The 25628-nt window shown below is 34.8% G+C and overlaps 1 protein-coding gene across 1 annotated transcript; it reads left to right on the top strand.

Moving 5' to 3' along the window:
* The first annotated feature begins 5616 nt into the window (after positions 1 to 5616).
* LOC142336507 (uncharacterized) lies at positions 5617 to 24702 on the top strand. Its single transcript, XM_075385395.1, has 3 exons — positions 5617 to 6222; positions 15162 to 15351; positions 23060 to 24702. The coding sequence occupies exons 1-3, from the start codon at positions 5938 to 5940 to the stop codon at positions 23926 to 23928; spliced, it is 1344 nt and encodes a 447-aa protein (XP_075241510.1). The 5' UTR covers positions 5617 to 5937; the 3' UTR covers positions 23929 to 24702.
* Positions 24703 to 25628: the final 926 nt, after the last annotated feature.

Genomic DNA, 25628 nt, shown 5'->3' with positions numbered 1-25628 from the left:
CACCGAGGTAAATTAATCAAGTCAACAAAGATATTTCGGTTTCGTTGATTTCGCTCAAAGTTTTTTGGTCTCGCTCCTTGCGATGATAACTTTTGATTATCTTGCATGTTAGATTGGTTAGTCTGCGGTGTGCGCACTAAATCGTTAATAAAATAACTATTTGAGTGTTTACATTCAGCTGGATGGCAGAAACCCGCAGCTCTTTATCCCCCTCCTCAATTCTCGTGACTGCTCCAATATGTATTGCTCTTTCTAAGGCTTTGTCTCAAGTCACATCCGCGTCCCCAAGTTCTCTCTCATGGCGAGTCGCACCTGACTGATTTCTAAGCCTTCCAGAAACCTACTCAAAATGAGATGTTCTCTGATCTTATTAGACTGATGAGGGTACGCTTTCAAGGCTAAAGTTTGCAAATCACCGAGACAATTTGTTAATTGTTCACCCGTCTGCTGGACTCTCCTAGCGAGCCTCCCCCGGAAAACTATAAGTTTCTCATTATAATTTTGTCTGAAAATTTTTACGGTCTCATCATTGCTCTTCCTAGTGTCCCCCAAAAGTGTACAATAGAAATCAAGGGCCGAATTTTATAGCCTTAACGCAAATAATGCTGCCGTTCATCAATTTCGGTTTTGTCTCCGTTTACTGTTTCTTTTCTTTGCCAGTTCTGAAGTTGTTACAAGAGCTCAAAGTGTGAAACATAACTTTCAAAATCGTTCGAACCCGTTAAAAGACTCGGTACAGCGTTTTTGAGGAGAGCCGCGCCATCAGTGTTTTATTTAAATGCTGCTGTTTTTCAAATTATTTCAATAATTATGTTCGAAACCCGAACTACTTTTTGACACATTAATTCAGCAGTTTTTGGATCTTATTGATACTGTATTTTTTTCTTGAAAAATTCAAAAAAACTCGAGTTCCAATGGTGAATTTTAAGTCAAACTATGTCGAATTCAAATACGCTAGATTTTATAGGCTATTTTTTTATGAAAAAAACATGTTCGAACAGATTTACGATATTCGAAATTTTGAAGGAGTACTCACTTGAAAAATCAAAGACGGCAGTTTCCTTGTCTAATCCCGACACCAGTTCAAAATTCTCTTTCGTGTCTTGATGTTTAGACGTCAGACTTTTGTTGGACAGTTGATTTTCAAAAAAAAAACAGATTTCTTTTAGAAATCAGTATTACGCTCAATATTATAGGGTGGTGGTTTTTCATTTACTTTTAAACTCTGTCGCCACTATAGTAGCCGCCGGTGCGCAATATTCTATTTCTTTGGCTAATTGAGCGTGATACTTGATTAAAAGGCAAAGTTAGAAGTGAAATTGTTAAGTAAAATAAGGTGAAGAAAAGTTGGTTTAAATTGATTAAGATTTAATGGAGTGGTTAGATCTGATGGTAAGTTTGGTGTTCAACTAATGAATTTAATGCTCGCTTTGGTCGATACCCAATATCGTTGCTATCACCGGGTAAATTAATCAAGTCAACAAAGATATTTCGGTTTCGTTGATTTCGCTCGAAATTTTTTGGCCTCGCTCCTTGCGATGAAAATTTTTGATTATCTTGCATGTTAGATTGGTTAGTCTGCGGTGTGCGCACTAAATCGTTAATAAAAATAACTATTTGAGTGTTTTCATTCAACTGGTCAACTGGGTGGCAGAAACCCGCAGCTCTTCATCCACCTCCATAATTCTCGTGACTGCTCCAATATGTAGTGCTCTTTCTAAGGCTTTGTCTCAAGTCACATCCGCGTCCCCAAGTTCTCTCTCATGTCGAGTCGCACCTGACTGATTTCTATGCCTTCAAGGAACTTCCTCAAAATGAGATGTTCTCTGATCTTATTAGACTCCTGAGGGTACGCTTTCAAGGCTAAAGTTTGCAAATCACCGTGACAATTTGTTAAGTGTTCACCAGTCTGCTGGACTCTCCTAGCAACCCTCCCCCGGAAAACTATAAATTTCTCATTATAATTTTTTCTGAAAATTTTTACGGTCTCATCATTGCTCTTCCTAGTGTCCTCCGAAAGTGTACAATAGAAATCAATAGCCGAATTTTATAGCCTTAACGCAAATAATGCTGCCGTTCATCAATTTCGGTTTTGTCTCCGTTTACTGTTTCTTTTCTTTGCCAGTTCTGAAGTTGTTACAAGAGCTCAAAGTGTTTAACATAACTTTCAAAATCGTTCGAACCCGTAAAAAGCCCCGGAAACAGCGTTTTTGAGGAGAGCTGCGCCATCAGTGTTTTATTTAAATGCTGCTGTTTGTCAAATTATTTCATTAACTATAATCGAAACCCGAACTACCTTTTGACACTTTAACTCAGCAGCTTTTGAATCATATTGACACTGTATTTTTTTCTTGAAAAAAATTCAAAAAAAAGAGTTGCAATGGTGTATTTTAAGTCAAACTATGTCGAATTCAAATACGCTTGATTTTAAAGGCTATTTTTTTAATCAAAAAAACATGTACGAACAGGTTTACGATATTCGAAATTTCGAGGGAGTTCTCACTTGAACGTTGGAAGATGGCAGTGTTCCTTGTCTAATCCCGACACCAGTTCAAAATTCCTATTTCGTGTCTTGATGTTTAGACGTCAGATTTGTGTCGGACAGCTGATTTTCAAAAAAAATAGATTTCTTTAGAAATCAGTATTACGCTCAATATTATAGGGTGGTGGTTTTTCATTTAGTTTTAATCTCTATCGCCACTATAGAAGCCGCCGGTGCGCAATACTCTATTTCTTTGGCTAATTGAGCGTGATTCTTGGTTAAAAAGCAAAGTTATAAGTTAAATTGTTAAGTAGATTTAGGCGAAGAAAGGTTGGTTTAAATAAATTAAAATTTAATGGAGTGGTTAGATCTGATGGTTATTTTGGTGTTCAATGAATGAATTTAATTCTTGCTTTGGTCGGTACTCAATATCGTTGCTATCCTCGTGGTAAATTAACCAAGTCAACAAAGATATGTCAGTTTCGTTGATTTCGCTCAAAGCCCGAGCTTTGTCTAATCACGGGTCTTTTTTCTTTTCTGACACCTATCAACAGTGTTAATAAATCAAATTTTAAACTAAATCTTTAACCTTGAAACCGAAGGTTTTTAGTACATTTTTTTAAATATACGTGTGACACTCACATGATATTTTCCACACCTCTTGCCAAATTTTCTGCTCGCATATCCATTTGCATCTGCATATCCATTTTCAATTCAAAAATATCAAATGTTGAGAACCAGTTCAATTTTGAAGAAAAAGATCTTAATTGCTTTGATATTTTTCAGAAAAAGAAATTGAAAGTATACTAAACAAACTCGATACTAGTAAAGCCAACGGCCCCGATGATATAAGTAACCTGTTTCTGAAAAATCTATCAAAAACAATAAGCAGATCCTTACTTCTACTTTTTCAAACATTCATTAACAAAGGTAAATTTCCAGCATATTGGAAACAAAGTGACATAACACCAATACACAAAGAGGGCGATAAAGCCGCGATCAAAATGTATAGACCAATTAATTGCCTATGTTGCCTCTCAAAAGTTTTCGAGAAACTTATTTTCAACAAACTCTATGAGCACGTTAAAGAAACACTTCACGATTCCCAGTCTGGTTTTCGGCCTCAACGTTCAGCAATTATTCAAATGTTATGCTTTCTAGACCAACTGTACAAAGAAGTCGACTCAATTGCACATGATGAACTTTTCGTTTTCTACCTAGATTTCCAGAAAGCGTTTGATACAGTACCCGACCACCGCGTTGTTGCTAAACTGTCGGAATCAGGGATGGGGGGAAAAGCGCTCAGATTAATAGCCAACTACTGTGACGACAGAAAACAACGTGTTCGCATTGGAACCTCAACGTCGAGCCCTCGTGACGTCACTAGCGGCGTACCGCAAGGTTCAATCCTGGGGCCACTACTTTTTCTCGTCTACATAAATGATTTAACACAAAAAATCGAATACAGACAAACCTACGGTTATGCAGATGATTACAAATTGCTCTCTAATAACAAACATGAACTTCAAACTGATCTCCAGAAATTAAATGAATGGTGCAATAACAACGAAATGCGCCTCCATGAAAACAAATGCAAGATCCTCTGTTTCAAGAAAAAGTCACTCTTTACAATAAAAAATGAAACTGTCAACATCTCGTCTCATCAAAAAGATCTCGGAATACAACAAGTTTGTGATAACCTCACTTGGCATCAAAACGCAAGCACACGAGCCTCCAAAACTCTTAAAGCACTTTGGTACCTCAGAAGAAATCTTCACCACAGAACTCTCCCTCAAGTTAAATTAAACGCATACACGGGTTACATTGTACCAATTATATCCTACGCCTGCCAAGTGTGGTATCCGTCTAAATGCGATCTAGTACTCATCGAAAGAATCCAAAAAAGTGCGACGAAATGGATAATAGGTTCTTCTCTCACATATAAGGAGCGTTTAATCAAACTGAAAATTCTACCTCTGTCTTTTTACTTCGAACTTCACAGCTTATTACTACTATGTGATCTCATAAACAATAAATACAACATTGCCATAAAAGTTTATACATTTCAACATCAATAATCGGACGAGACAAGGCGCGAAATGTGAAATCAAACTTACGAAAAAACGATTATTCAAAAGCGACGAAAATTTCTGGTCGAGAACAGCCTATCTCTATAATATTGTCAACAAACAGACAGACCTTACAGACAACAAAAATATAAAATATCGGATCAGCGACATTTATTGGAAATTCTTTTTTAGAAGTTTTAACGAAATTGACATGTGCACTTGGAGAATTTGCTGCCTGTGCAAAAACTGTAACCCCCTTTCGAAAATATCTCATTTATAACGATCAACAAGGGTGCTTCAACCCGTGCATTGCAGAAGCCTGAACTACTACTACTACTATAACTGGTACACCAGAGGTGCTTTTACATCACATGACGTGAACTTGGGATTCCATCATGGCCCATTGCAAGGGAGTTTTCATTTTGAAGCAGTAGGATTTCAATTTGAGCAGTAGTGTAAATAATGTCGCATACAACAATATTATTTGCAGTGCGAAAGGGTTGGTAACATTGTTTTGCGCTATAGACGGAGCCGAAAAACTTATTGAAAAGGGTTGCTTTACCGACAGCGGACGAAGACGATTCGTCGCCTAGATACAGCGTGGTCGGGTAGTTCTGGGTCGTTCTGAGACTTCTAATAATCTTGAAACACACTCTTGGATGCTGTAAGTTAAATTTCTCATTGAATAAGCATTTAGCGAGTTCTATGGAATCTTCAACTTGTTTCTGGAATCTGCAACTTGTTTCTTGCAATATATTCACGGCACCGCAGCGAGCCGAGAATATACTACAAGTTAAGAACTTGATATGTGATGGAGTGCTCCAAGGTAGAGTATTCTTAAGCTTGTAGAAAGCTCTGCGGCTGTTGGTGCCTTTACATTGAGCGTGATGACCCTATTGCTTGATTTAATTAACCATCCATGATGGTAAAGAACGGTAATGTATGATTTTGCCATGAAAGCTGCATCAATAATTTTGAAACACCAGGAGTCATCGATCTTCTGCTGTTGTCCCGGACGATCAGTTCTTCGTTTTGAGACAGAATTTTTGTAGAAAATGTTTGGATCTCTTCGGAAAGATCCAAATATAAAACGGAAAGTTCCAACTAATATAAACTTATTTAATGGAGCCTTTTTCTGAGTGATACCTAAATTTCAATTTGCAGATCTGTATGCCAACTTTCTCACCTTGACGATTTCATGTGACAGCTCTATCTATTTGCATATCAGATTAAAAGAAGCTCATGTTTGCGAATACTAAATACTGTTCTCAAGATCTCGATAGATCTAAGCTGTAGCTAATATTGACTTAATCATTTATAGAGATAGCAAATGTACTATGTAATTATTGAACAAAGCATTACAAGATTGAAGAAAACAACTTAGAAATGGCTGTATTACCTAAGGGAACGATCTCTAAAGTTGTCGATGTGATCACTGCGCTCTTCGTGGCATGGAGCGCAGCTATAGTATGGTTTACCATGTGGACATTATTTGATTGTCTATTTCCTTTAGACGAGCATCATATATGGATTATGCTATTTGTGGGATTCGGAGGATCGTACCTTTGTATGTTTGTGGAAACACTTTCCTGCTTCGTAAAAGCTAGCCGATCAAGATGCTCGCATGTGACTGTTAAGCTGATCCACGATTTCTTCGTGACTTGGTTTCAGGTAAAGTTTGCCGAGCTGAATTGTCCAACTGAAAAGTAAATTGAGCAGAAATAATGAAAGATGGCTGAATTGTTGGCTGATGTCAAATCTTCTCCGGATCTACTCTTTTTTTGCAGGTGCCGGCAATTTATTATGAATAAAGTAAGGGATCTTATGGACCAAAAAGTTTATATTGGGGGGGGGGGGGGGGTGCAAACAGACTGGTTATATAGGACGGTGAGGGAGGGGGGGCAAAATAGAAAAGATCCTCTACTCCTAGTCCAGGTTGATTGACATAACAGGTTTTTATAAGAATTTTTTGTTTAAAAGCCCTGGGGTATATTTTGCTCCAGTTTCTGATTGAAGTTTCAATAAGTTGAAATGCCTTGCAAGAAAACGTAATGGGGTTCTCAATCCATAGGGTAAAGAGCATAGGGTAAAAACATTTAAAACCGATCAGCCGTCCCTCAGGAAGACAACACGGACCTGAAAGTGATGGACCTGTGGGAAAGACCAGTAGAGGTAACCAAATGGCTGGACTTAATAGCATCAGTCCTACACGACCACACAACACTGCACAAAATAATCCGCCTTCCTTGCCCCTTTCCCCCGATGTTGACGATGCCCCTCCTGGCCCCGTAAACCGGGGACCGTATGTCATTCACCATGGCGTAGATGCAGAACGGTTGCCGCACCACAAGAAAGTTGTAGATAGGCTATACTACCAATATATCTATTTTTATTATGATACAAATGCAACTAGGGTAGCAGTTGAAAATGACATTAAGCTCGGGTATCACGCCAAAATTACCTGCAGCTTGCAGCTATGTGCGACAGCTACAACAACAACTGGTAGAGGATGAATGTTTATTAGTAGTAGTAGCAGTTATGGCTTCTGGAATCCACGGGTTGTTCACCTTACTAGTTGTTCCAACTTTTTTTCAAAAATGTGGGAATATATATGCGAGGCTGGCTTTTTCTTCAATCAAATTTTCACTTTTTGTTTACGCACCGTAATTACCAGTTTCAAGATAAAAATTATCAATTTAACCAAAAATTTCCTAAAAAGTCCATTTGATTTCTCAAAATGTTGTTTAAAAACATTTTTAACCTGCTATATGTATTGTGCTGGTTATAAAGTAAAACACGAACCATCTTTTTTCTCTATCAAAAAAATTCTGGAAAATTTAAGGCAATTAGATCTCAAATTGCAAAAATCAGTTTTGAATAGGTGAAACAAGGCAGAAAATGCATGTTTCAGTTTATATAGTTGTTTATTTTAAAGAACTCGTTTTCAACGGAGCTAACCATTTCAGTATTCTTAAAAAATTGGAGAATAAAAAAGGAGTTCAGCGAATGAACATCAAATCAGCCAATATTAATGAAAAGTGAAGATGGAAAACTTTTGTTATCTTTTTTATTTGTGTTCTTTAGATTTTCAGAGCAGATCGTTCAAACTAATCTGCGCTAGAAAAATTCAGAGGGATTTGAGAGTTAGAGTTTGCGGATGGCCAGGTTGAGAAATTTAGCGCAAATCTAATACATAATTTCCTTCAAAATTATTAATTGCTCTCAAACGAAGTTTGTAGCAATTATATTAGTCCTGTAGGTCTTTTTTTATGCGATCTTTCGCTTGACCGATTTTTCGTCTGACGCTTTTGACTTTTCGTCCTCAAAAACGGGATAAACAGGTAGCGACCTGCGGGCATTAAGTGCTCTTAGAGCCTTTCAGCTCTGTCTCAGCTCAAACTGTTTTGGAGACTTATACTTATGGTGTGAAGGGCGGTTCTTAGAGGTTGAAGACACCCCCGCAATTTTTTTCAAGCATTTTGATAATTTTTGTTTTTTTATGAGCCCTAGGTGTTAAGGAACCTCCTCAGGGGTTTGATAATAGCTTGCTGCATTGTTTTTAGTGTTAATGTAATGGTTTCAACATTTTAACATCACGAATTTTACCAATCTTTTGACAAAACGTGCAATTTTTTCAAATTTTTTGACATTTTTTTCCTTATTCAGTTCTTTCCATACCCAGGGGCCAGAAAACATGCTATGGGGTTTGATAATAAGTTACTGAAATTTTTAAAGGTCATGGAATAGTGTTTCAAATTTTTATTGTCACAAGTTTTAACAATTTTTTTGATAAAGCTTACTTGTTTTTTGAAATATTTGTTTTTTTTTATTCTTTTTTCAGCCTTAAGAGCCAAGCAACCTCCTCTAGTGTTTGCAAATAGGTTACCGAATCATTTCTAGATTAAATGGAATGTCTTGCAAGGTTTAACATCACGAATTTTATCATATTTTTAATATTTTTTTTCTATTTTCCAATTTTTGTAAATATTTATAGTCATTATTCAGTTTTTTTCGAGTCTCAGGGGTCAAAAAAGCCACCGTTAGGGTTTGATATTAAGTTACTGGAAAATATTTGTTGGTCATGGGTTAATTTTCAACTTTTTAATATCACAAGTTTTAGCAATTTTTTAAAAATAAAACTTGCAATTTTGCAAGTTTTTTGAAATTTTTTGTCATTTTTTTAGGTTTATCTATTCTCAAGGGCCATGGAACTTCCTCTAGCGTTTGATAATAAGTTAACTGCATAGTTTATAGATGTAATGGAATGTTCTTCAAGATTTTAATATCACGAATTTAAGCAATTTTTTAAAATATTTGCAATTATTTCATGTTTTTGAATTTTTTCTTGCAACAGAGGCCCTGGGACCGCCTCCAAGGTTTGATAATAAGCTGCTGCATAGTTTCTAGAGTTAATGGGAGTGTGATCAACATTTTTTTACTCCAGTTTTAGCAATATTTGGATAAATTTTCAAATTTTTGGAAAATTTTTGTTCCAATCGTGTGGATCTTTGAGCCAGTGAAACTATTTCAGGCTTGAAACAGGGATACTGGATAGTCCCAAGACAATGAAAAGGTTCTCAAAATATTATTGTCTTGAATTTTAGCAAGATTTTGTTAAAATTTGCAATTGTTTTCAAATTTTTTCAATATTTTGTCCTTTTCTGAGTTTAACGACCATTACTGGCCAAAGAAACTTTTCAAGTCTCGGAGATAGGGTTACTTGGCAGAACTTTCGAGACAAAAAATGGTTCTGATTTTTTTTTATTGCGAAGCTCAAATCTTTTTTTTAATTTTGCTTCAATTTTTTTCTTGGTTAGAAAACTATAAGTTGCGTTGCAGTGTCGAATCCAATCATGGAAGATATTCCTGTCTCCTCTCTTTCGGTTAGCGTCCCTTTCCTTCTCTTTCTCGTTCACGTTTTATCTCTTTCTCTCTCTCTCTCTCTCTCTCTCTCTTTTGTTGATTCCGCAGTTCAGCTGCTGTTATGTGGTGTAATGTCACCATCACTGATCCTCATTATCAATGAGTTATAGTTGAAATGTTTTATAAATGATCTAACAGGCACTTTTAGGAAACCATTGTTAATTGCTCTCAAAAGCAATTTGTAGCAAATATGTTAATCCTGATTGTCTTTTATGCAATTTTTTGCTGGGCCAATTTCTCGTCTGACTTATTTGACTTTCGTATTCAGAAACGGGATAAGAGGTAGCGCCCTGAAGACACTAAACCGTGGCTAGCTGTTGACGAAGCCAACCGCTCGCCGGTCGTTTGAGAGCAATTCCCCGACGTTAGTGGTTTATGTTAAAATTCTTTTTTACTTCTCTGTTCTTTGACGTTGCTCTGTGAACTTATCTTTTCGGGTCTTTGGGCCATTTTATATTTTGAAAGCCGAAAAAATTTTTATTGTGAAACCCCTTATATGAAGAACCATTTTTTTGTTTTGAAAGAAGGAAGAGGAATTTGTATTTCAGTTCAAAAATTATTAATTTTTAGTTTTTAATACAACTCTTACTTAAAATATTAAGCGCCAAAATTTAAAGTTACTGAAAATGTTTCTCAACGCTATTAAATGAGAGCCTTTAAGGATAGCTTTTATCGTTTCTTTACATGTTAGACGCAATTGGAGCCGGAGTGGAAAAACTCGGAAATTTTGAATATAAGAAAAACTATTTAGTAATTGCTACAAAATGCGGTTTTAAATATATTTAACATCAAAATTGCGTTTGATAAATCTGCCCTGTAACAAACACATGCTAATAATAAACGATTTGGCCGATTATGCTCAACTGCTAATTGTGATTTTTACGATTACCGATAGAATTGCCTCAAAAAGAACACATAAATTTCTAAAAAAAAAACAAATAAGACCTAAGTGAATTGTGAGGAGCCTTCGGTAAAAATCGGATGCCAGAAAGGAAATCTTGAAATGTTTCTATTTTTGATGGCGATGTTTGTATCTGTGTTAGTGTATGTGTGTGTGTGTGAGTGAGTGATTGTGTGTGTGTGTGTGTGCGTGTATGTATGTGTGTGTGTGTGTGTGTGTAATTGAAAGGCGTGGTATGTTTGTGTAAGAGAGAAAGAAAAGAGTAAGTCTGAGATAAATAGTTTCTTTAAATTTTAAATGTTAGACAAATAGAGGCAGAGAATAAAAACTATCAGAAATGTTGAAGAATTAGAAAAACTGCTCTATTTTTGTTACATGTTTTCAAACAGGTCACAAGCCAGAAATCGTTAATTAGCTTGTTCTCTGATAATACGCTTACGAGGTTTTTAAAGAAAACGAGTTGTCGCATTATGCCCATGAAACATCAAAAATGACAAAACTTTTGGGAAAGCTTCAAAGTTATAAATTTTAGTTTTTAATTTATTTTTTTTTTTGAATTTTTAATGTCAACTTCACCACTACCGATACAATTGCCCCAAGAAGTCCATACTTTGTTCCAGAAAAAAAAGAATCAGACCATACACGAACTGAGATGAATAATAGTCAAGATCACACGCCAAAAATATTTCAGACGCCACAAGCACAGAAACCCTGTTTGTATAAGGGTTTATGGGTTTGTGTGCGTTTGTGTAATTTTTTTTATGTGTGAGTTATAAAGGGAGAGAAATAGATAGCTAATTTGAGCATGTTGATTCCTTTAAATGTTAGGTAAAAGTAGAGGCAGAGGGCAAAAACCTGAAATATGATAATCAGAAAGACTACTTATTATTTGCTACGAATTGCGGGCTTAACAAAGTTCAAAGTTAAAACTGTTTAATAAATCTTGCTGATGGCACATTGGTAAGGTCTTGAACAAGGACTTTTCCAATAATGCTCATGAAATATCAAAATTGACAATCTTTTTCGAAAAGATTCAAAAAAGTTGTGTCAAAATTAAGTTTACCGACAGAATTGTCTCAAAAAGTCAACACGTACTTTTTTTAGAATAAAAGACCGAAAACCTAAATGGGCAATGACGAATCTTGAGTATTGACCTTTTGCCAAATAGAACATTTTTAAAGTTTATTTTTGGTTTTGGTGTTTTTTGTGTAAAATGTGTTGGTTTGTATGGTTTTTCTGTGTCTGTGTTTCAAATTTTACTAAACTTATTTTTCTAGAATATATTGAAGAGTTTTCGTTTTCGGCATATTTTTGGTTCAGTGAGTACAAGTATTTTTCTCTATTGCGTATAAGTTGCTTTCGGATACCCACAGCGGTTTTTCTGACAAACTTTAAAAGTTGTTTTTGCGGCCTTGAGTGGTATGTTGGAACATTCTGCGCAACGCACTGTCTCGCACGAGCCGTCTTGTGTTAATTTAGCACGAGTTTTAATTGTTTAAGTTTGGACATCGGGCGGCAGTTTCCACAGAGGCATAAAATAGTTTGTTTTTGCGGAGGAAACTTTATGGTGCGCAAGGGAACATCATGGTACTCTCGCCATATTATGGTGCCGAAAGGAAACTTAAATATTGAGATAAGTAAGCAATCATAAAGAATTTTTCAAATATTTCATGTACATTGTAAGAGTAAAATATATAACCACGCGGAACTGCGACCGTAATTTCCTCCAGTGAAAAGTATCGAATTTTTGTTACTCTCCTTATTTGACTTAAGCAATTAGGAGGGAAACGGAAACGCACAATATGTTGCCAATAATCATTTCCAGTCGTAACTCCTGAAGAATGCTCAGGAAATTATTGGGGTTCAGTCTTTTTCTATCTCCTCAGTTTCGTATTAAATCCTTTCATAAAGAGTAACTTTTTGCTGAGTGGGTGGCTTCGGCAAGTTTTTTGTGATTTACCGAATTTTTCTTTGAGCCGATTCCGGAGTTTTCCGGCTTTTTTATAATTAACCTAGCTAAGCAACCTGAAATTCAAGGAGTAATTTTCGGAAAAATTTTTCCGGTGACTAAAATTGAAAAGCAAAAAGAAAGAACTTATCTTGTACATAACTTCTTTTGAAACACAGCGAGAAATGGTGTGAATTTTTTTCTAAGCGTGCGAATTTTTAAAATCAATTGTCTTTTCAAGCAGTTGTTTAACAGGTTATTGTAGAATTAATTCATATTCATGTTGTTTTGATATCGATTTGAAGGTGATTGGTTATTTATGGAGTCTTACGTTAATTTGATTGTTATTCAAATTTTAAAGTTAATTTTGTTACTTTTGACCAGTGTTTCATTTTATTGCATTTGTGGTAATTGTATTGAGTCATAAAAAAGGTCAACGTTTTCTATTTCGAATTGAATAATTTTTTATTGTGATATTTTTTTCGATTCCTCTTTTTTGTCTTTTGTTTCGGAACAAGAGTTATTTCTGAGCTTATTATGGCTGGCCTAATTTGTTTTGAACAAGTTAATAGTTTTGAACAACTGTTTACCTAATCTTGTAGCTAACAACAAAAGTCGCGACGAAACGAAAAACTAATTTAAGACTCCGTAATCGACTCGAAGCAAACTAGTCTCACGTCACAGTCAACTACTTTATTAGAAAACTGCCTATTCAATCTAATCGGTCAGAAGAATTAAGTAAAAATTATCAGAAAAAGCTAAATCTGAAGTTTTCTGGTAAAATCTCCGAACAATTCCAAATAAGCAATTGAATAAGAAAAAGTTTGCCCAAAAAACTATAGAAACAGTCTCAAATCATCAAAAATAGACAAAATAGGCCTAAATTTTAACTCAAATAATGAACTTTTTTTCTCTAAACAAATTACTGATACCAATAATTTCAAAGGTTATCCAACCCACCAAAAACATAACTGCAATTAAAGGAAATACCCTAGACAGGTAAATTTTGGTGAAGAAACAAAAATTTTGAAAAAGACAATAAACCATTTTGAGTTGATAAACATTAGGTTAAATCTAAAAGACTGCTTTGAAATTGCCGCACGTGAAAAAAATCCAATCGGTTAGCCATAACTGCTCTTCCGAGTCGTATAAAAACAAAAAGAAGGACAATAATAGCCCCGTTCAGCTATCGCAGCTATTAAAAATATCTGAAATAAAATGTACGTAAGATGCTCATAAGTAGACACGAGGCGTGACAAGTCAAATGGGAAGGAAATTTTGAACCCAATTTTTTTTGAGAAACGGAAAATCTCTGCAACAATCGATTCAGTTCTTGAAGAGCTTTTAATGATACCACGTTTTTATCTCTCCGCAAAAGTTATCGATAAGTAAAAATTGGCTTAACAAAAAAGTAGGGCTGTTGTAAGGTTACTTGCCCCCATTTTTGGGGATTGGAACAATTATTCAGATGTATAATTATCGGCAGGGATGGTAGATTTAATATAGTTGATTAAGAGGTGTTTTTGTCACCTGTGATCCATTTAAATGCTCTTTTTGAAACGTTTCATGACGTTGATTTAAGTTGTTAATACGAACCGAATTTCACCGACCGAGTCTCTAATTCCATTTGAGACGTTTCATCTGTGTACGTAAAATAAAGCATGCCTCCTTTTGAGTTTTTTTGAAATCGACAAGTGAGTTTTGGCTAATTTATATTGTGAGATCATTGAAAAATTGAGCAGTAACAGGGGTCATCTGTTCCAATAGTAAATCATTATTATCAACTTTAGTATAAATCACCCATTTTGTTGATTTTGAAATGGAAAAAAGTGTTGGATGATTATAAAGTGTGGTGCTCTACATTAAACCATAGTCCGCACTTCCAATCCACAAAAATGTTCTTTGACTATTTTTTAATTGCAGAATTGAAAGTCTTTCTGTGGAGCAACTTTTAAATAGTTTGTTGAGAGTCTCGAAAGGAAGTAAGTCGTGTGAAGAGTATTTATAAGAAGCTGATTGAGTACAAATGGCGACCTATTGTAGGCCAATTGGGCATGCAAATGCTTTTGAAAGACTTTTCGCGATTTTTCAAGTTACTCAAAAGTGTCCCAGTCGCCGTTTTTCCTGCTTCGTCTGATTGCTAGAAATCATAGGGAATTAATGAAGCTAAAATTAATTTATAAGATTCATCGTTTTCGATTTTGCGTTTTTTTCTTTGAAAAAAGCATTTCGTTTATCTGATTTATTAGGCATGTAGGCAAGTTTTTAAATTGACGATTGTAAATCCTAACTAGAACAAACTCCCAACTAAAACAAACTCGATTGTAAATCCTAAATGAGGGAAGGAACAACAAGGCTAAAGTTTTATTCGGGATTGAAAAAAACAATCTGATTTTCGATCCATATCAACGAGTATTCAACTGATAATAATCCCGCATTGTAAATTTTTACAATTTACTTATTTTAATATTCAACAGAAAAATTAGGTAGATTCAAATTTTGTCTCAAATTTCGAAGAAAAAAAACGTGTTGAATTTATCCGTTTTTATACGTCAACCCAACAACAATAAGTCTAATGCATTCTCCCAAAATTAAAATCATGCCATGTTGAGCAAGTAACCTTCCACAAACAAAGATTTAAGTTAATAACTTAGCAGAAGAAAGTTCTAAGTTGTTTCGGGAATTTTTTTGTCTTGTTCGTTTTTAATTTCACTATGTAGTTCGTTCCAATCAAGTATCGCTAATCTCACAAATGAGTTTTGCATTTTGGATGAAAATTTTAGGTTTTTCGTAGATTTTGGATTAGAAGAAAAGCTATGAACGCATATCTGTTTGTAGGTTCTTCTTTGGAAAGGTTGGTGGGATCTTCTGGACTTCTACACCAGCACTACTTTCCCACAAGTGTGTGAACTGATCGTGTCAACTCTCATTCTGATATCTTGCCGTTCTCTCACAACCACGGCACAGTTCACAATCACAAAGGAAGAGATATGCAAGACACCAACATACAGCGATACTCTGTCCACGGGTAATATTACATCACAATATAACCAAATGCCAAAATACCCAATGTGTCATTATACTCAATGCCAAAATACCCAATGTACCAATATAACCAATGCTAAATTACCCAATAAGCCATCTTATCCAATGTCAAAATAACCGATGCCAAAATACCCAACATACCCGATGTCATTATACACAATTTATTCCTTTTTGACATTTTCCTTCAATAATCCGATTACAAATTAGCACTCGGTGTTACAAGTATGTTTTGTAATTGAATCCAATGTTTGGTTGTGATAGGTTCATACCGAGTCCCAAGAGACGCTGAGGTTGTCTCTGGACAAAACGGTCCCAGACAAAATAGTCCAATAAAAGCAGACAAAATAGTCCTGAATAAATACCGAAACAATTTTGAATAAAATCTACAGACAATTAACAAACAAAATCTGCGAGTTAAGCTTCTGAATGTATTGTTTTTGATTGATTAAACCAAGAACTTGTTTCAAAATAAATTATTTGTCAAAAACTGTTGTAACCAGCTTATAAGAGCAACTCTTTGATCGTTATGTTGATTCTATGTCAACACCATTACAGTGAGAGTAAAATTTGGGATTTTTGCGGGTTGCGACCCCACAATCTAATTGATTGCAATACTGTGCTCTCCACTGAGCCAACTGGTCCACATTGCGAGTCTTACTATGCTCTCTTATATTGAGCTACCATTTCAATCTCCATCTTATGATCACAACTTACTTACTAGAGTGTATACTCTAACACAGTTAAATATTTGTTCAATGAAATACAATCATATGAATAATTTAGTGATTTCTTTGTTAATTGTTGTGAACATACTTAACTCTACCTTTTGTTCGGACTATTTTCTGGGGACTGTTTTGTCTGGGACTATTTTGTCTGGAAATATTTCGCTATTCGGGACTCTTTTGTCCGGGACTGTTTTTGTCCTTTCAACGGTGAGGCATGACCATATAGATAAATAGTATGCTAATTAGTTGCTCTTGTAATTTCAACATTACTAAACTAATGTATATTTTGGGTATTTTTCCACATTTGGTATATTGGCATTGAATATTTTACAACACTTTATTTCTGTAAATTATTTTCATTTTTGTCTGATCTCAATTGCCTCTCTGAAATTGTTAACTACTAAAATAAAGCAGTTGTAAGATACGAAAACACAGGGGCATGATAGCGGAGTGGTGAATGCTGATGTCCAGAACTCGGATGTTGAGGGTTCGAATTCCTATCGGGGCTATGTTTTTTGCACGCATATAAAAAAAATTATCCTAGTGTACAGCACCTGTATTGAATTGCCCCGCCTGTCGCATGAGATCATTTTTTCCGGCGTTTGTCGGTTAATGTTTGAAACTTTTTAATTAAATAACGAGTTAAGCATAATGAGTTCGTCATCTTTGCTTGTTTCCTATCACAAATAGAGTTTGCAGCAATTATTTAGATCTAATGACTTATTTGTCTTTGCTTGAGACACCTTTCGGAGAAGAAGAGCTTTTTCCGCCTTTTCTGGCACCTGATTAGATGAAAGCTCACAATTACTGTCTCAGCAAGCGCTCAATTTAGAAACATAAAAATTCTCCAATTGTAGTCATTGGATTAGGACTTATAAATTTTTCTTGTACAATTTACATCTCGTTTTAAACTTATTTACAATTCGAATCGATAATTTCTAAATATTCCCTAAAAAGTCGGATTTTTTAATACTTAGGAATAATGTTTTCCCTTTCTTTATTCTTTTTATAGCTGTAAGCTGAGCAGCTATATTGCGGTGCTCTTGGTTTTTTACAATTCAAAGAATTTGAATTGTATTGAGGCGCTGTCTTTTTCATGACTCCAGGAGTATTGGAGAAGTCCTTTTTTTAATCAATTTCATTGGAGTGAATTTTGAAGCGGGAAATAAAACACGTGAAAAAAATTGGAGTGATTTTTTTTGCTGAACAAAATAAAGAGTGGAGCGAAAAGAGAGTGGTTTTTGTTCATACCGCTGTTTTTCAGAGAGCGAGAATTTGAGGTGTGAAAAAAAGTTCTGTAAGCGAGCGAAATTTTTTGTTCACGTGCGGCGTTTTAAAGCAGTTTTTTTCATTTTTTCTGGTTAAGAGGTTTGGTTATGATTTTGTTTTAATTTTAGGCTAGTTCTGGTAGTGGTTTGAAGGTTTCTGGATATTCATATGAATTTTATGCTAATTCGGAGGTTTTTCATGTATTTTGCTGAATTTCGAGCTAATTTTTGCTTTTTTTGACAATTGTTCTGTTTTACTGGCTCAAATGGGAATTGAATAGAAGAGAGTGGTTTTTTGTTCATGTCGCTGTTTTCTAGAGAGCGAGAATTTGAGGTGTGAAAAAAAATTCTGTAAGCGAGCGAAATTTTTTGTTCACGTGCGGCATTTTAAAGCAGTTTTTTTTCATTTTTTCTGGTTAAGAGGTTTGGTTATGATTTTGTTTTAATTTAAGGCTAGTTCTGGTAGTGGTTTGAAGGTTTCTGGATATTCAGATGAATTTTATGCTAATTCGGAGGTTTTTCATGTATTTTGCTGATTTTCGAGCTAATTTTTGCTTTTTTTTGACGATTGTTCTGTTTTACCGGCTCAAATGGGAATTGAATAGACCCCTTCTACTTGAGCAAATTTTAGTTAACAATTGGTTACAGCTTTGTGGATATGATTCATTTATTTTTGTTGAGAAATGTGACAAAAATGGCGAAAATTGGAACTATTTTTCTTAATTTTTTGCAGTTTTTTTGTTTTCAGTTTTTTAGACATGTTTTTGAGCCTATTATAACTTGCCAATTGTTTTGCGAGCATCGGGATTCCCTATTGGTTGAAAGGAATTTTTCTTTAGATTCATATGCTTTTGTAACATTAAAAAATTCAGAGGTTTTTCATGTATTTTGCTGATTTTCGGGCTAGTTTTTGCGTTTTTTGACGATTGTTTTGTTTTACTGGCTCAAATGGGTATCGAAAAAACCCTTTCTACTTGGGCAAGTTTTAGATAACAATTGGTTAGTGTTTTGTAGATATAATTTTTTTTGTTGAGAAATATGGCGAAAATTGAAACTAATTTTCTTAATTTATTGCAATTTTTCGTTTTCTTCACGTCTTTAGACAAGTTTCTTAGCCTATTGTTACTTGGCTATTGTCTTGCGAGCATCTGGATACCCTATTGGCTGAAAGGAATTTTTCTTTTGATTTATATGCCTTTGTGATATTAATTTTTTTTAACTTTTTCCAGTTTTTTACTGCAAGTTGTTTTTAATAGCTTTTTTTCATAATTTGGCCTCAAGTATTTTCAAAGAATTTTAATAAGTGGTTTTAGTAAGTACTAGTTGTTTTGATGAAGTAATTTCGGCAGAGACAGTTATTTCGGGTTCTCAATTTATAAAAAAATTTTGATCACATTTTTTATCATATTTTAACAGATTTGATTTTCTTGTTTTTACTTTTTTGTTTTATGGTTTTGTTTCAAGACAATCATAAACTAGTTGAGGCACGTTTTGTCTGATAAGTAGTTGTATGGCGGTTTAATGGATTTCCACTTCGAGTCCTTCCCGGAATTCTTCCGGCTATGTTTTTTTTTTTAAGATATGTTCACACATTTTCATGATTTTTGAAGTGAAATTGGAGTGGTGATTTTGGTCACGCCGAAACAGGAAGTGGAGCGAAAAAGCGAGTGATTTTGCGGCGTAAAATTATTTTGCTCTAGTTTTAAAGTAGAGTGCAAAAAAGGTGTTTGAACAAAAGTTCGGTTTCTCGGTAGTGGTTTTTTGTTCACATGCGGCAATTTCACTCTGATTTTTACTGTTTTTTCAATTTTTTTGGATCAGTTTTTTTTCTTAATGGTTTTCGCAATCCATTCACAGCTCAATCTGGACCTAGTTCTTTGTTAGAATCAAAATTACATATCTCACTAGTGGTTTTCTGTTCTCCCTAGCAGCATTTTGACATTGATTTTCTGTTTTTTTTTTTCGTTTTTTTTCTTCTGTTTTTTTTAAATTTTTTTTCTAATTCACTCAATGTCCTTTCTAGGTCTAGTTGTTTGTTAGGTCAATGAAAATTCTTTGAATTGTTTGTCAGGACATGCCCTGCTTTGTTTTGTTTCGTCGTCTGACGCTCTTTTTTCGTTTTACATTTGTTCACACCTCAAAGCTGAAAGGTCATTTTCTGAATGACTTCTTCCTCTCAATAACTGCTTTTGCGTGCGTGAAGTCATTTCTCACTGTCTCTAGCAAAAGTTGCTTGCGTGATTAGATTTTGATCAAAAGTGACTTACCTCACTCAATAAAATGACTTGCACTTTAAAATTTAAGTTTATGTTGAATTAGTTTAAGGTCAAAGGAACTCATATGTGTAATAAGGGTCCCTAACGAAAAGGCTTCTGCGCAATGAGTTTTAACAAGGAGGCTTGTTTATGTGCGTACCCACATAATGTTCCGACCCCGCTCATCCACATTCTTAATTTAATTGGCTACCAAATGATCAAGAGATCAAAAACATAGATATCGTTCAATAAACAACCAATGAATTATATTAATGCCACGCTAGAGGGCCGATGACAGTTTTTAATAATAGAACTACTAAAAAGGACTATTAAAAAATCAAAAACAAACATTATTTACGACCGCAACTCGATGTCTACAATAAAAAAAATCTTAACAAAATCAAACTCGCGTCAGATAAAATCTAAAAAAAAAATTTAACCTAGACTTCTTTAGAAAAAATATGGGACCTGTTCTCAACGCAAATGGTTAACAGGTAGACAAAAAGCAAAAAATAGCAAAGAGGTGCAAAGTTAAAAAATACGTTTCTATTTTTGAAAACAATTAACTTCACAGTTATTAATGTCATTAGATATCACCTGAAATCACTGAAATTTTCATTTATGTCTCCATAGGAAGCAATTGAGATATACCAGAATCCCATATTCAATTGCGCAAACTTTTAAAGCCAATGGGAATTACGATTTTTGTTATAAACCAAAAAGAAAACAAAAATCCTCTATAATGTAAAAATATAAATCTCAAAATTTTAGAAGTCTCGTAGTAAAAGTAGTAAAAAAGCCGGGGAAAAGCTAAATCTGTTACAAGGGTTAATTTATAGCTCACTGCAATCGTGTTGTGACCTGTGTTTACAAAGAGTGAACTACAATTCGACCAAAAACTTTTAAAAAATGACAAAGCTCAAAAACCCAAATTTGTTTTGGAAACAAATATTTCCAAAATTCATAACAGATTTGAGATTTCAACAAAAAGCGATGGATTAAGTTGCAACACCCCAGGAAGCCAATTGGGCCTAATAATAATGAGATCATGCAACGACCCCACAAAATAACAAATACATAAACACACAAAGAAGCCAAAACTTCAAACAATTTTACGACATCACACTATTCAAGGCACTATAGTTATAAGATGTTACCCGCATGAACTATAAATCATCCTCTTCTCCTCATCCTAACATCAACGAGCTTTCCTTATAAAAGGACAACGTAGAAACGACAACAAAAAGAAAAGGGACCCGAAAATTGAACAGTATATAAATCTCGAAAACTTTTTTTTTAAATTGAATGGTCGAAGCAATCAGTCACAACGTATAACAAAGCGCAATAAAAGTGGATGAATCATCAAAAGTAATTGAGACTTATAATCAGTGAAATTGAGTTACATGGTGACCAAATTGACAGTTAAAAATACTATTTTAAAAAATTTAATTTGAAAATCATTAAAACAAACAGCTATAAACTGAAATCTTTATCTAAGTGGAGTTATTCATCCTGGGGAAGCAATTGAGAACTATTGTTATCAAGTATATGGCGGACAACAACAAAAGGTATGACAAACATTGAAAAAACAACAAAAAATCCACAAAATTTTGCGAGTTAACTTGGTCTCAGCACAAAAAGCATAAACTATTCAAGAAAAACAATTAATAAATACAGAAATGCATTTTTCCAACGCTGTTCGAATTTCCTACTATGCTTTCTTTCAATTAGATTTGCAAACAATGTGATCATTCGATAAGGGAACGATATGGACTGATAAAAAGTGCAATTATGCTCAAAAATTAAAATGAAAAACAATTATTTGAAAACCCGTAGTATCGAAACAAGGGAAACAGAAGTTGAATATAAAAGCGATTCCAACAATATTGTATTACTCACATTGAATTGGTTTTTGTCTGTTTTTACTGAGACTGCGCCCGAAGTTGAGAGAAATAAGATAAAATAGTGGCAAAGTTCTAAAATTCACCGACCTTTCTTAAAACACATATATTCAAAGTCATAAGAGACATTAGATAAAAACTGAAAAAATTGTCTCGGTTCATCCATACCTGTTAAAAAAATAACTGCATCTTTGATTGTGGACACTAAGTCGTTGGGCTACAAAAAAGTATAACAAATGAAGGCAAAACTCAAGAAGTTTATAAAATTTTCACGAAAACAATTCGTCAAAGCCATAAAAACCATGAGCTGAACTCTTAAACCATTTTATAATTTCGTTGAACATCTTTTTTGCAAATATTATCTGACATTAGTTGAGCCCTGATTTGAGATTCTTATCAGTAATTTACATAAAAACATTTACATAGCGGAAATGCTTTGAGAAAAAGGTCGCGCCCCATTTAAATCTAAAAAATTTTTTATCGTAAGGATCCACAATGAGATCAAGATCAACCCAGATATTGCTGCGCGTCTAGGAAAACATTCCATTGTTCAAATGATTGCGAAATAGATCAGTTTTTAAACAAAATTTTCAGTTTGTCAAAAAATAAATAATGCTTTTTTTGTAATTATCGAGTTTAAATTTGCAAAAAACTTGCAAAGTTCTGATTTAGAAGACTCATAAAGCCAGCGGGATTACAACTATCTCTTTTTCGAGCTTAAAAAGATCGCGACTGCAGTTTTAAGGCGTCTACTTCCAGCAAATTCAAAGCAAGTGGGCTAAAAAAGCAAATGTCCTATTTTTCTCGAAAAAAGTCTGATTTTTGAAAAATTTAGCATAAATTCTAGCCGAAAAACTCGGATCAAACAACTCAACAACCCTCTTTTATCTTTAGTGATGAAATAAAAAGCAGTTAAGTTAACAATTTTTACATTTTTTTTGAGCAAAATTGACAAAAATTGGTCAAAAATACAGAAAATGTGAATATAAACAGCAATTATTCACAAAACTTTAAACCTCGATAACTCCCTATAAAAAGCGAAAAATGAGAAAATCTTTTTAATTCCTTATTCTACGCTGGACTGGCTTTCTAATGATACCACTCACAACTCTCTTCGATGTCTTCGATGATTATATCGATCGGCCAAAATTGACTGAACAAAAAAACCCATTTGAGTATATAGTTCCTCCCTCCCCACTAAAGTGGGGGTCGGAACAACAAGCTTTTAATTTATTGTTCAATTTTTTACATAGCTTTTTGAGCGGCGTCGATAACTTTTTCAACTTTTATCTGTCTCTGTTTCTATCTCTATCATACGGCACGCAAGTCTATTCTTTCGCAGCTATTCCGGCAATCTGCCGGCTATGTTTTATTAAAGTATGTTAAAAGTTGGCTGAGTATTTTAAAATGTGGATTTTAAGAATTGAATTCGGACTAGCTTTTCTTCGACCATGTAGCAGGGTTCAATTAAAGTATTTTATTTCTGTTTTATGTTCTGTTTTCATGTTCTCAATCATCTATAAATGCAGGTTTTGAATCTAGGTTTCACCAACTCCGCAAACATCACATCGACACTGGTGCTAGTACATATTCTATCTATAACAGTCTGGACTCAGGTCTGGAATCTTACAGACAAGCTGCTTCTTCCTGGAGATAGACTCTATTACACATCTGTTTCTATCTCGATGGTATTCGGTCTAGCTCTGATGGGATTGCTGTTCGCCTTTGACCAGATAAAGAGTTACATATTCTGCTGTGAGCATTTCACAACAGTGTTCCGACAGAAGTTTCTCTTCGTGGTCTACTACTTGATGGCTAGTTTTGGTCTGGTCGCTTCAATTCAGTGCTGGCGAGGTGTGTGGGGTCTGGGTGAGTGCTTCATGGAACAGCTTCAAAAAGAGCACATGTTGAACAACCGACTTCTTGAAATGATAGTTCTGTGTTCGATTGCAGTGGTACTATTTCTTGCAGTGTTTTTCATGGGGTACAGTCAGAACATTGCAGGTTACACACTAGATTTTGACAAGAGCGACTTCGACTTGTCAAGTCACTTTCTCCTATGGACAGATCCAGCCGCAAGCCAGACTGAGGAGATCCTGCTCGGCGACGAAGATTGGTGCAGTTCAGACGACAATTTAGCCGAAACGGAACTAGTGAAAGGTGCTGATGTTAAGTTTGCCGGCACAAAGTACCCAGACATTGGCACCAACGCTTTAAAGGGTTCCAATAATGTGGCGAAGTCTAAAAGAAAGGCTCCAAAAATTGCAGATGCAATTAGGAACGCCACAGATTCGAAAGTCAGAGTTGCGATTCCAACGTTAGATCCGAATGACAAAGAGCCGCTTCTGAGCAGAGCGGACGAAGAAGAGGACATTTCTAGCATTGAGGAACAACACAAACTCACTGACTGAAGTTGGGCACATTTGGGCTATAGACTAAGTGCTTCTGTTCCCAAAATAACATCCCTGTTGAAGTGACATTTCCAACTTTGTTTGTTATATATTGTATAAACAATTTAAATACAAACTCAATTATTGATTTGTTCACGTGTCTGTGAACAACATGTTCAGATCATGGGGAAAGAAAAGGGTTCTAAGCTGGTTTCGCTATAACGGGGTTGCCCTTATTTCATGTACAGCTGCTATTTATGACATAACGAATTTGCGCTTTTTCTGTATATTTAGTTGCTTTATAAAAATGCTTCTGCTTTGGGACTGTAATGTGGTGTCCGCCTTTATTTTTCATTCTGTCAATCAATTAATTAACACAGTTTTGGTTCTACTTCATTCAATTAATTCAATCATTTCAGCGTCTCATTCATTGTAAATTTTATCATATCTTGTCTGGAAAGCGTCACAACAAACTTCATTGAGAGCAGTACATGTTACCATTATGTAGTAACTACAGGGCCAATCTTGACACCTCTAGGCTTTTTGAAAAAATGCAAAAACTTTAAAAATTTTGATTTTTAAAGTTTTTGCCCCCCCTCCCCCCTGTAGTCCTGTAGTTCTACAAAACGGTATCAAACATCTACTGAGTATATTATAATCAAGATATGCTACATTCTTTTCATCCTGATTGGTTTAACGCCCATATTTTGATAGCATCCATTTTCACCCTTACTGAATTTCACCCCTAAAACTTTCCGCCAGTAAACCTTTTCCACAAACACTAGAATCCTCAATTTTGGGTATTTTTTAATCCGGAAACTTTGCCCTACTCAAAAATTACAATTTTTTGAGTGCTAATTGCATCAATTAAATCGGGGTTAAACGATAGTGGGGTGAAAAAGAGGTAATCCGCTGCTTTCATTATTAATCTTTGTTAATTGACACGGTGCTAACCATGGTTTATTTCAGTTAATAGTGATAATTGGGATGATAGGTTATAAATAATGGCGTCATTGCTTTTTGTCAATTTGTATTATAGGAATGGTGGAAATATTTTTAATTTAGATTTAGAAGTACAAGTTTTGTTCACATCAGAGGTTAATTGGTCATCGAATTCATTTTTTGGGAATTGACTTAGTCCCTTACATTGAAAGACTGCACTCATGTTTATCCCATAATTGAGATCAAAATTTTCTAACAATGTACAGTGGTTAGTAGAAGGGACTGATGTGGTCTCTTGCAAAGCGAAGCTGAAGCTGATTAAGTTTAACTAATATTACTAAGTTACTATTACTACGTTTACTTTATTAACTAATAATTGAGGACAGTTGCTATATTAAGCGGCTGCGTGTTAATAATCAATCGTTAACTATCAGTTTTTCGCATCGCAGAGATCGCTTTGAACCTTCTTTTGTCCTCGGGTCGTAGGCGTTAAATATACATAGAAAAATGGACAACATTTAGAACAAATCCAGTTATTAGATTGACGTTTTCTATTGAAAATTTAAGATAGCTTTTGCAACCATTAGTTTGTAAATTTTTAATAGCCGCCCTCATCTTCTCAGCCGGCTATTATAGCGCTCCTATTTTTTTTTACAATTCAAAGAATTTGAATTGTATTGGGGCGCTGTCTTTTTTTTTTTTAAGATCTGTTCACACATTTTCATGATTTTTGAAGTCAAATTGGAATAGTGATTTTGGTCACGCCGAAACAGGAAATG

The sequence above is a fragment of the Convolutriloba macropyga genome, chromosome 3 (genome assembly GCF_964194025.1).
Source record: "Convolutriloba macropyga chromosome 3, txConMacr16.3, whole genome shotgun sequence".
NCBI lineage: Eukaryota > Metazoa > Xenacoelomorpha > Acoela > Convolutidae > Convolutriloba > Convolutriloba macropyga.
The sequence above is the reverse complement of the archived record's forward strand: the minus strand, read 5'-3'. Positions and strand labels throughout refer to the sequence as shown.

What these genes read in the sequence shown, in the direction of transcription:
- LOC142336507 (XM_075385395.1), top strand. Translation starts at nt 5,938, where the DNA reads ATGGCTGTATTACCTAAGGGAACGATCTCTAAAGTTGTCGATGTGATC. An exon ending in TCTTCGTGACTTGGTTTCAG is followed by an intron (nt 6,223 to 15,161) that starts GTAAAGTTTGCC and finishes ATCTGTTTGTAG; the next exon opens with GTTCTTCTTTGGAAAGGTTG. An exon ending in CAGCGATACTCTGTCCACGG is followed by an intron (nt 15,352 to 23,059) that starts GTAATATTACAT and finishes TTTTGAATCTAG; the next exon opens with GTTTCACCAACTCCGCAAAC.